Below are 12,361 nucleotides of genomic sequence, written 5' to 3'. Positions count from 1 at the left end.
TGAACGCATGTGAATTTCTAAGGCTTGTGTATTTTTTTTAGACTTTCTTAATGTTTCATATTACAAAATTATCAATATTGCTCATACAATTACAATGTTCTGTTTCTATGCGTTTAATACATACATTAATTCATTCATTCAGACGCTTTTGTTTTATCTCAATCTGATCTTAAAGAGGCAAGAATTCATCAAGGAAATATTATATATAGTATTGAAGTATAATTCATATAAATAAGTCAATTTTACTGTATATTATGAGGAATGCTGATCAACTGCGTCTGTGAATATAAAAACGTGTTATTCTGAGGTGGTGCTTATATTTACACATTTTAATTATTACAGTGATGAATTAATATATTTTTAAATGTACAGTGTGAGTTTGCTGTCGTTTTATTATTTCTGTTTTCCTTTTGTTTTGTTGATTAAATTGATATTTATATATTATTTCAAGGAACATGCAGAAGAAATAATTCTTGGTGTTGTTGCCCAGAATCATTGTGATTATCACATAATTATTTTAGCAATAATAAGAGGCGTATTCATCAATTAATATTAATATCCATGTACAAATATTCTTGTTATTCTGGAAAATAATGTGTGTTCTTTATTTGTCAAGCTTTTTATTATTGCAGTATTATTTATTATTATCTAATGTTTATTATTTTATTAAACTCGAATAACACACACACACGGGTTTCATCCCATAATTTATTGATTAATATAGACGTGGTTACAGTAGAAGCGAGAGTTCAACAGTGCATAAACATCTGAATATGATTCACAGCATTCACAACTTCTGCTGGTATTAGTAGCAAACAAATGCGTCACAGTGTTACGTTTACAGTAACATTTAATAAATAAAGAAATTAATATATTAATAATTCAGATTTTTGGTTATAAGTAGTGTTTTTTTTTTTTTTTTTGCAAAAAACGATACTATAGTAATGCCTTTGATTTTCATTTAGTTCACAATGAAATATGACGTCCATCATACAGTAATTCACAGTCTAAGTCAAGGCTACATCATCAGTTAGTACAGTATGAGTGTTAGTCGCATCATATTCATATCTCGCTCATGGATATTAGACACTTCATTCCTTCATAATCAGCTTATAAATCTAGCAATCTCATAAACGTTGTGTGTGTGTGTGAAATGACCCTACACGTAAAGGACTTTCTCCTGAACGTAACAATATTTGGCTCTATTTTATAGATGTATGTGTTTGAATTGAATATTAATTTCCATGCATTTGGATTTGAGCTCATAAACGTAATGTGGTTCATATCTGTCAGTCACGCATACATGAAACATTTTGGCCGATACGATAATTGTTCATATCTGCAAGCCGATAACCGATATATTGGCTGATAAACTTAAATCTGAATTTTTATAAAAATGTTTTTTTTTTTTTACAAAAACAAGTCTCACCATTAAATCCATGTCCCAAACACACAATTATAATATTCACGATAATTTTATGTAGCCGATATGACCTTTGTAAAAGCTGTATTTTCGTTTTAATATATATAACCCGTCCTAAAATACGAGTAGCTGTGGAATAAACAATATTCAACCAGATCAAATGAGTGAGATTGAAACGAACTGATGATAAATATATAAAACTGCGGCTATTGTGTGTTTAATCCGGCCTGTTTCAATAATGCATGACTGAATCAAATATTAAAACAAATCCAAATCATGGAAGTCAAAGACATAAATCCTATTATTTTCGATCGGAAAATCCTGCCATCATTTACTCACATTCATGTCCATCCAATCCTGCCAGACCTGTCATTAGCAACCGTGAGCTGACCTTTGACTTGTGTGTGTGTTGAGAGTAACTGATGGCAGAAGAGAGACGGACCCAGCACTGAGCCCTGCTGACCCTCACATCCTTTCACACACCGAAGTGATCCAGAGGAGATTATCATGGGTTGTTCGACACGTCTCAGGTCTCACCTTGGATTTTTCCCCCCTTTTTTACTTCAGAAGTAAAATTATACAGATTTTTATAAAACAAGACAAACAATTTGTCATTTGTGTAAAAATTAGCACTGGGCAACGATTAATCGCATTTAAAAATACACACACATGCACGCATGTAAGAATTTTTTTTATTTATTTTTAATTATTTTTTTATTTTGTATATATATATATATATATATATACACACACATTTTTATATATATATTTTTTTTTTCTTAAATATATACAACATGCATATGTGTGTGTTTATATATATAAATTGTATATTTAAGAATTTTTTTTTATTTAATTTTAATTATTTTTTTAATTTATTTTTTTATTGTATATATATATATATATATATATATATATACACACACACACATTTATATATATATTTTTTTTTTTCTTAAATATATACAACATGCATATGTGTGTGTTTATATATATAAACTGTATATTTAAGAATTTTATTTAATTTTAATTATTTTAATTTATTTTTTATTGTGTATATATATATATATATACACACACACACACACACACACACATTTCTATATATATATATATATTTTTTTTTCTTAAATATATACAACATGCATATGTGTGTGTTTATATATATAAACTGTACACACATAATATTATGTGTAAACACACTTTTAATCTGGATGGATTAACCGTTGCCCAGCGCTAGAAAAAATTAAACCCGATTCAAAGCAAATCCTCTGAAAACCAGCAAATGTGTGTTAAAGGGTGTTTAGAGGGCTGAGCTGACGTCTGAGTGGGTTAGGGTTAGGGGTCCTGATGTCTGAGTGGGTTAGGGTTAGGGGTCCTGATGTCTGAGTGGGTTTGGGTTAGGGGTCCTGATGTCTGAGTGGGTTTGGGGTCCTGATGTCTGAGTGGGTTAGGGGTCCTGATGTCTGAGTGGGTTAGGGTTAGGGGTCCTGATGTCTGAGTGGGTTAGGGGTCCTGATGTCTGAGTGGGTTAGGGGTCCTGATGTCTGAGTGGGTTAGGGGTCCTGATGTCTGAGTGGGCATACGGAGATGAGGCTCGACTCCAGCGAACACACTGGCTCACACTGGGTGGGTTTGGGTCTGCAGAACTGAACGGCTGAAGAGCTGTGTGTGTGTGTGTGTGTGTCTAGAGGATCTGCTGCTGCTGTTGTGTCTCCGTGTGGAACGCGTGCAGTGTTTGCGAGGCGGACTCGGTCCAGTGGATGAGCTCCAGCAGAACCCGATAGGTCCAGAGTTTAGCAGCAAAACTACCAGAACCTTCAACTTCATCCTGACCCTGAGAACCAGAGACAACACACTTTACAAATCAGGTACAACTGAGCCTGAAACGTGTGTGTGTGTGTTAGAGAGAGAGAGAGAGAGCATGTGCGTTAAATAAAGACATCATCAGTCTGTCTCCACACAGCTTCTAGATAAAACACACATTTTAAACCCACTCTGTGGTCAGTTTGGGGCGTTATAGGCACAGAAATAGACCACACACACACACACACACACACTCAGATCTAGAGTGAAGTGGCGAGCCAATCGTCGGTTCAAAGGTCATTTCAAGAACACATTCATTATGTTGTGCTTCATGTCGTCATCTATGAAGAAAAGTGTAGGAGATCCGCTGGAGCTAAAAGCAGAAACACACACACGCCACGAGAATAGCGCAGCTTTTACAGTAAATATACACGCTCTCGAACTGAAATACCACAGGAAATATGCCTCAGTTTTCCAATCTTGACTATTTTCATATTCGAGTATTTTTCAAGCGTGTCCTTCTACATTATAGTCCTTTCATTTATAGTTGCATTTATCATAAATATAGCAGTCACTCTGATAATGGGGTTCAAAACCGCTTACGGTCTCACAGCCGAGGAAATACAGCACTGATTATCATCAAATTTGACAGCAATGGATTTTATGAAGTGATTTAGCAGACTTTTTTTTATTTTACAGACTAAATTAAATAAGGAAATTATAAATGCATCATGAAATATTGCAATAAATGAATTAAGGTGCAATAAAATTGAAGCATTAATCATGTTTTTTAATGGAACATGAAAAGGATGTGAAATACCATCTCAATGCATCTATAAAAAACTCATTCCAATATTTCCCTTAATTTCTGTGAACGACCCAATAAACAAAACTCAAACAAGTTTTTGACAGGTGACCGCATATTTCATGGAATATTTCATAATAATACGTTTCTTTTATATAGCGCCTGTTAGAAAACTCAAGGACACTTTACAATAAAATAAAAATAAACATTGACATTAAAACATGACAGACACAATAAAAATAAATCGAAAATTCATACATATTTCTATCACTTATTAGGCTTATATTTTTGGATTTAAGTAATCCATTATTTAGTTAAATATTGGTTTTCATTTTATTTCAAGGGGGTTTTTCATTTTAAGACACACCTAATGTCCTTTATCATTTTACATTAAAAAATTAAGAAACTTACAATTTTACTAAGTTTTAAGCTTAAGTCACTTTAAGGTTTAAGTTTAAGTCACTTTAAGGTTTAAGTTTAAGTCACTTTAAAGTTTAAGTTTATGTCACTTTAATGTTTAAGTTTAAGTCACTTTAAGGTTTAAGTTTAAGCCACTTTAAGGTTTAAGTTTATGTCACTTTAAGGTTTAAGTTTATGTCACTTTAATGTTTAAGTTTATGTCACTTTAATGTTTAAGTTTAAGTCACTTTAAGGTTTAAGTTTAAGTCACTTTAAGGTTTAAGTTTAAGGCACTTTTAGGTTTAAGTTTAAGGCACTTTAAGGTTTAAGTTTATGTCACTTTAATGTTTAAGTTTGTCACTTTAAGGTTTAAGTTTATGTCACTTTAATGTTTAAGTTTAAGTCACTTTAAGGTTTAAGTTTAAGCCACTTTAAGGTTTAAGTTTATGTCACTTTAAGGTTTAAGTTTATGTCACTTTAATGTTTAAGTTTATGTCACTTTAATGTTTAAGTTTAAGTCACTTTAAGGTTTAAGTTTAAGTCACTTTAAGGTTTAAGTTTAAGTCACTTTAAGGTTTAAGTTTAAGTCACTTTAAGGTTCAAGTTAAGGCACTTTAAGGTTTATGCTTTTAAGTCACTTTAAGTTTAGATTAAGTCACTTAAGTAAAAAAAGAAAAACAGTTTACAGTGTAAAGTTGTAAATTTAATTTAGTCTGTATTTAAACTGCATTGTGATTAAAAAGATCTTTCCCAGCAAGATTACTGGATCCAGAGGTGACTAGGATAAGAGTATGGAGCGAATTATGTGCCATAATTAAACAAACAAATCCAGCATTTTGCAAACGAACTCGAACTGCTTTGCAAAGGAAAACCTCAAGATGTTTATTATAGATGAAGTTAGACAGAAACTTTTCCCTCAGCTGTAGGCAAAGGCGAGCGTGCGTCACATCGGTGCTTCACCCGGGAGACTAGCGCTAAATCAATCCCCTATTTTAGCGCCATCTGCTGTTTTAGAAGAGAAGTCACTCATCTGAACATCGAGCCGAGAGATCTCACAATCATAACATTTAACACTAGATTTAGCATTCATTCAAAGGTTACATGCAATTTGTAGAATGGTTTGTATTTATTTGTGAAATATTATCTAGGCTCATTTATTTATATTTGAAGAGTTCAGATGCAAAAGCCTCTAAGTGCCATTTGAAATTTTCTTCTAAAATGATCATTTTTATCAAGCTTGTATATTTAAGTTCAGTAATTTCACTTAAATGGCAATGAAGATTACCTATTAATTGTCATTTAAGTGAAATTACTGAACTTAAATATACACGCTTGATAAAAATGGTCATTTTAGAAGAAAATTTCAAATGGCATTTAGAGGCTTTTGCATCTGAACTCTTCATTTGTAAAACACATTATTGGTTATTCAACTGCATTTTCACTTTGTTTTTCCAAATTGCTTTCTGTTTGTTTGCAAGTCGAGTTTTCCTTTGCAAAAGCAGATCGAGTTTGTTTGCAAAATGCTGGATTTGTTTTATTATGGTACATAATTCGCTTCATAAAAGAGCTTTGGAAGGGTTTGATGCATGTCCAAATGCCTATCGCTGCTTTATTCCAACTTCAGCGCACCAGGACAATGGGTCACGTGATCCACAGCACATTTATAACAGGCACATTCCTTTCAAGCATCATGTCAATGCAAACAATGAGAATGTTTCAGCGAGATATCGGCAGCTTTGTTGAGTTTTCTGATTCTGAAGCAGAAACTGAGCGTATAGACTGATTCTAGATCATCACCATCAGATGATAACTCCTCCTGGCAGATTAACAGAAGTGGTATTTTGCTCGTGTAACAACTTAAAGGTCAGTTTTGTACATAAGTTCATATGTTTTAACGAATCTTTGATTAGGTAAAAATCAAGTCAAATCTGCTGAGAGGAAATACTGGAACAACAGTTCTACTATTTATCTATTACTTGCAACAGGATCTGCATTTTTATCAGTTTAAATATGAAATTTGCATTATGAGAGACGATAAAAATAATTTTGTGCATCAAAAATCTTTTTTAAAAATCATCAAAATTAACTTGGTTTTTGAAAGTCAAACAGCTGAATATAACGTTTCTGACAAGCCAAACATGTCAGTCTCTGAGTAACATGTCATTTGTTTATGTCAAAACAATAAACTTAAAATAAGACATTTTTATGCATGAACTAGTATGCATTATGATTTCAATCATTTTCTATTCATTAATTTTGTCAGCAGAGGACCTGTTAAATGAATGAAGTTGAGAGGAGTCCCTGTAGACATCCAGTATGACTCTATACTGAAGTGTGTGTGTGTGTGTGTTTCTACTTTTAACTCCACCGGATCTCCTACATCAGGATGTGTGGCAGACCAACACTTTCCTTCAAAGATGCTAATGTATTATATTATATTATATTGTAAACTTGACCGGTTATTTTTATAAAATTTAGTTTGATCATTATCTTCTCAGTTTTTTTGAAAGATTAAGACAATTTATCATTCATTCATCATTTTATTGCATTCATGTCCAGAATATAAATCTGAACACTGGATAAAGCCAGGTTTAATTCTTGTTTGATTCTGTTGACATATTATAGATAAAGGTTTTTATAGAAGGGTTTTTTGATATCTCTTTTTATCACTCCATAAATCAGAAAACACTGTCAACAGACGAAAAAAAAAACACATTTTCTGCATGTTTTTAGGAATAAAATGTTATAAAAATCTTTTGGAATGATATATGAACAAACCCCACAGTAAAAACCTTCAGAATATAGATATGAATAAAACTCTAAATTTTGGTGTCTTTACGTGTCACTGAAGTGGAGAAAAAGTTAATTTATTGATATATATTGTAATTGAAATATACAGACGCACATAGATAAATATCAATAAATAAACCCTTTAATGTGTATTTTGGATGTTTTATTTCCACTAGTCTGCTATGGAAGTCTGCTTCCTTAAATACTGTGAAAATAAGTGTTCTTGGACTTTTAGAAATAATTGATCTGTAACCTGCATGTGAAAGTCAATAAATATGAATAATGTACCATGTGAATGATATGCATTAGACATTACGTCAGGGGTTCCCAAACTGTGTTTCGTTAAGCTTATACTTGAATATATTTTATGATCTAATGTTTGCATCATCCTTATTTTCCGGTTTATTACAGTGAAGCTGCTTTGATACAATCTGTATTGTATAAAGTGCTGTAGAAATAATGAAGACTTAATTAAATCATAAGAATGCACTTCCTAAAATAAGACATTGCATTTATGCAAAACCAGCATTTATGTATGTAATAATTTCTGTATTTACTGTGTGAATAAGAAATAAAAAGTAATTTTAATCTGATTATGAGCATTTTAAAATGTACTCGTAATTATTATTGGCAACTATGAACATCCATAATTCATATCTGCACATCTATAATTGTGAAACAGAAGACCTGCGGTCAGTGCATCTCATCGGACCGAACCGGAGGCGGACGGCCTTCTGGGAAGGGGAACGTCAATTCCTTCCAATTATGAGAATGTCAATTTACGTTTTTTTTTTTTTTTTACTGTAAATTACACAAGTACTTTTCTTTTCACAAATGCACGCCTAGATCTACACCGTATATAGTATGGAAACTTTTTCTCAACCAATAAACAGTTCTTCACAAGATCACTGTACCTCATGGCAGTGAATCTGAGGAGATGGCGGGCACGCTCCTTCCCCGTCCGTCAGCAGGGCCCCGGTGCTGTGGACCAGATGCCCGAGCCGATCCCTCACGGCCTTCCTCAGGCTCTCGTACTCTCCGGCCAGCTCCTCTCCCATCTCCTCCACCTCGCGCTGGATCAGGCACTCCAGCAGCTCCATGCAGCGGCGCAGGGCCGAGCGCACGTGGCCCACCTGCTCCCCGGGGGTCAGGGCCTCAGGACAGGGCCCGAGGGACACCAGACGCTCCTCGCCCGGGACCTGCGGCGACGGGAAACTCTCGCGCTCGCTCTGAGGAAGAGGAGGAGGAATTATCAGTGCTCCCAAAAGTCATTGTGTTATTCCCACTAATTGTGTCAGTTACTTTTTTAGAACAGTAATTATTATTATTTCCTTTATTGGAACCAGGAGAATCACACATTGAGATATTACTAAATCTTCTTCCAGTGAGACCTGCTCAAGACGGCAGTTTCACACAAAAATAACAATACAAAATTTATCAAGAAAAACAAATATCCTTTAAAATATTGTGCAAAAGACATTTAAAAGTGCATCTAAATTAAGTACATTTTGCAATTCATTCCACGCCAAGGAGCATAAAAAGAAAAAAACACATTTACCAGATTCTGACAAAACCCAGCCTGACCGAGTGTGTAACCAGTGTTCTGAAACTGTAGTTCGACAAGCTACTCATAAGTTAAAGTAGTTAAACTACCAGTGTTGTAGTCAAGAACACCTCACTCGAGTCCGAGACCAGTGAAGGTTGATTACCTAATTTACTTTTATTTACTTAGAGAAATCTTTTTTTATTATTTTTTTTTTTACTTAGAGTTTAAAAAATTGAATTTTCTTAGAGTTTAAAAAAATATGATCAGTTTAGGGTAAAAAGGCCACATAGTAGGTGGTGTTAAAAGTAATTTTATTACAATTTGTCATGCGCAGTTGCGCACTAGAAAATCACCAATCACTGGGCGTGTCAATCAATTTAAAGAAATATTTTATTCACATACATTAATAATCATGAAAAATATTTTTAATTGAACTCGAGTGGACTCTGGAATAATTCCGAGTCCTAAAAAAGAAAAAAAAGTTAGAGTACGAGTCAATTCCGAGTCCAAATGCACACGAGTCCATGACAAGACCAAGACCATTAAAATATGGTCTCGAGACCGTGTCCGAGACGAGTCCGAGTCTCGAGTACTACAACACTGTAAACTACAGTCAAGCTACCCTTTTGGAAAAGTAGTTAGCTACAATACAAGTTACTATCAAAAAGTAGCTAGCTACATTGAAACTACTTTTGCTTTTTTGAACAACGTATATTATAAATAACTGAACAAGTGTCTGAGGAATGTTTAAAATAATGCAATACAATTATGATTTCAAAGAGTATTGTTTTATTTCACACAACACTCAAATATCTCAGACTGTTTGTCAAAAGTGCAAAATTGCAACAAATAGCCTACAAAATATATATTTTCTCAAAGATACCGTTTGAACTTGGACAAATCATAATATGGATAATGAAAATAAATCATCATGGATAATCATAATATGGGTGTGTCAACCCACTTCTGTACGTCAGTGAACCGTTAGCCGCAAGACGCGTGATTAAACAACAGGTGGCGGTAATGGCAAAAAATGAGTTTGTAATCTAACGAGAAGAAGAATATCCTTGTATCGCGCTGATTCGCGCAGGCTCGAGAAACGCGATGTAGCTTTTGCTCGCGCTACACCGCTACTTGCTGCAAAAAGTAGTTAGCTACTGGAAAAGTTTAAAAAGCAACTGAGCTACTGCCAAGCTACTGAAAAATGTAGTTAAGTTAGTAGCGTCGCTACTTGTAGTTAACTACTCCCCAACACTGTGTGTAACTATTAGAAAAGCAATACGTTACAATATTGCGTTACGCCCTTAAAAAGTAACTAATTTTGTGACTGCGTTTCCGTTTAAAAATGGAGAATTAAAACGAATACGATTTCCGTCCACTCCAGCGTTGTCTCCGTCCACATTGAAACGACTGAAAATGCGAATCACGTGACCATTCCCCAACACTGGGCGTGCGCGTGCCGGTGTAAACGAATCAGGGAAGGACACATGACTGATGACACCCAATCATGGAGCCGAGCGCGAGTTTCCACGTCATCGTGTCTAAACTCCTCCGTTTAGTCCCGTCTTCACTAAGACGCCCTCCGGAGATTCAAAACGCAAAACGGAACTGCAGCGTTTCGTTTTAGGTCTTCGTTTTTCCCGTTTTAGTCTGGACGGGAGGTGCAAACGTAGCAAAAGGTCTCCGTTTTTAAACGAAAACGCAGTAGTGTGGGTGGGGCCTCAGTGCTGTGGACAAACTGAGCGAAAGTACAGATACTAATCGTCAAATATCACTCCGATTTTAGACCGATTTTAACTTAAGTAAATATACAGCAGTACTCGTTTTTAAAAGTACTTTTTTATGTAAAACATATTTTCTACTCTATGTGTTCTTTTTCCCCATCAGCATGTCCCTTTCGGGCCTCCGTAGGCTGTAGTATTTTGTATTAGTTGCATTATTTCCCTGTAATCTCTGTAAAGCGGCTCTGGAACGGTGTTGTAAAAGGCGCTGTATAAATAAAGCTTGTGAAGAGTTATTACAGGAGCGTTAGTCACCGGCTCTGCCCGCCCGATGGTTACCGTTAATGCACCGGATCTGTTTTTATTCCCACGTGCGTCGCAGCACCTGTAATTACTACACATCCTCTGAGTCACACACCCATGCGTTTCGTATCAGCGTTACACCACCTCTGCACACACACTGAAAACGGGACAATTGATAGATACTCTCAATTGATAGATAAAGCACAATAAAAACACCAGCGGTTGACCATTTAAAAGAAAAAATATGCACATAAGATGCAGTGTCAAACATACGAACACAAAACACACACACAAGCAAAATAAGGCAACATATAATCCTAATGTGCATAACTGAAATTAATAAAAAGTTATTTCGATGAAAAAGCATTAAATGTGAGCCGGACATCATGTCAATTTAAGGTACAATTTCATTAGAAGTAAATGTTTGTTACTTCTAGAAACTGTGAATTTAACAGTATTTGTTTTTTCTCCGTATAGCAAGGGAATTTAATAAATCATTAGTTAGTCGTCTAATCGTTTAGACCTTCAACGTTTGGTACAGTGACAAAGATCACGTGTCCAATCCAACTCTATTCCAGCACAGATTCATCCGTCGCTCTGACAGACGAACAGGTCATGTCTCACACCCCAGTGTCCCAGTATCTCAGTACCCCAGTATCAGTATCCCAGTATCATAGTATCCCAGTATCTCAGTATCATAATATCTCAGTACCCCAGTATCCATCTGAGAAACAAACACTCAGACTATAAAGACTGTAAAGAGTCATTAGTCATCATGTTTGGCCTTCGCAAGTCCTCACTAGTGTGTGTGCGTGTGTGTGTGTGTGTGTGTGTGTTTCCCGGTTTCTGGATTAGTTAATCAGTTTAGTAGATGCTGTGTCCGGATTGGTTGAGAGTCACTGCAGTAAATATCATTATGAAGAGGTACTGACTGTCTGTCCGCATTAATAATTGAACACATGCAGGTCTGTGTCTTAAATCAGCACCCTATCTAGACAGCATTCAGAACAAAACCAGCTTCAACAACACTAAACTGGTTTCTGGTCTTCCTCAGAATGGCCATGGGTTTGGGGCAGTATTCAACTGGTTAGGTTAGTTATAAAAAGAGCAAAAACAGAGTGAGTTGCCTATCTCGACGGCATTTCTGTGCACCATATCCATATTAAGGCATTGTTATCATGAGCGGAGAAACACTGAACTGAAGCATCATCGTCATTATTATTATTATTATCATCATCATCAGCGCATTCCTGCAGCGCGAGGCGCGCCGTGATTGACAGCGCGAGTGAGTGTCGTCATGCTCGCGTGAATAACGCGACCGTACTCACGTAGAGCTCGAGCAGACGCGTGCAGTCGCGGTGCAGGAGGCGTGCGAGCCTCGCGGCGCTGTCCGTCGCGGATCTCCCGGTTCCGGGCGCGTCTGAGTCCGCTGAGCCCTCCATCGCGACGCGGCTCCGTTATCGAGCTGATGCCGACGCGCGTGCCTCGAGCCGTTTAAATATCACGCAATGGGATCTGAGGGATCGCGTGCTTGGTCTGTGGGACACCGGAGGGCGTGATGACGTCACGTC

General features: G+C 35.8%; 1 protein-coding gene across 1 annotated transcript; it reads right to left on the bottom strand.

Annotated features, from left to right (window-relative positions):
- Positions 1-2,621: 2,621 nt before the first annotated feature.
- On the bottom strand, positions 2,622-12,361 carry LOC148998567 (uncharacterized). Its single transcript, XM_089131812.1, has 3 exons — positions 12,119-12,361; positions 8,135-8,449; positions 2,622-3,257 (listed from the first exon to the last, which is right to left on the bottom strand). The coding sequence occupies exons 1-3, from the start codon at positions 12,230-12,232 to the stop codon at positions 3,108-3,110; spliced, it is 579 nt and encodes a 192-aa protein (XP_088987938.1). The 5' UTR covers positions 12,233-12,361; the 3' UTR covers positions 2,622-3,107.

The sequence above is a fragment of the Pimephales promelas genome, chromosome 1 (genome assembly GCF_988280905.1).
Source record: "Pimephales promelas chromosome 1, fPimPro1.hap1.1, whole genome shotgun sequence".
Taxonomy (NCBI): domain Eukaryota; kingdom Metazoa; phylum Chordata; class Actinopteri; order Cypriniformes; family Leuciscidae; genus Pimephales; species Pimephales promelas.
The sequence above is the reverse complement of the archived record's forward strand: the minus strand, read 5'-3'. Positions and strand labels throughout refer to the sequence as shown.

Coding starts and splice junctions, on each gene's coding strand:
- LOC148998567 (XM_089131812.1), bottom strand. CDS start 12,232: ATGGAGGGCTCAGCGGACTCAGACGCGCCCGGAACCGGGAGATCCGCG. Junction 8,450..12,118: donor CGCGTCTGCTCGAGCTCTAC/GTGAGTACGGTC, acceptor CCTCTTCCTCAG/AGCGAGCGCGAGAGTTTCCC. Junction 3,258..8,134: donor CTCAGATTCACTGCCATGAG/GTACAGTGATCT, acceptor TCTGGTTCTCAG/GGTCAGGATGAAGTTGAAGG.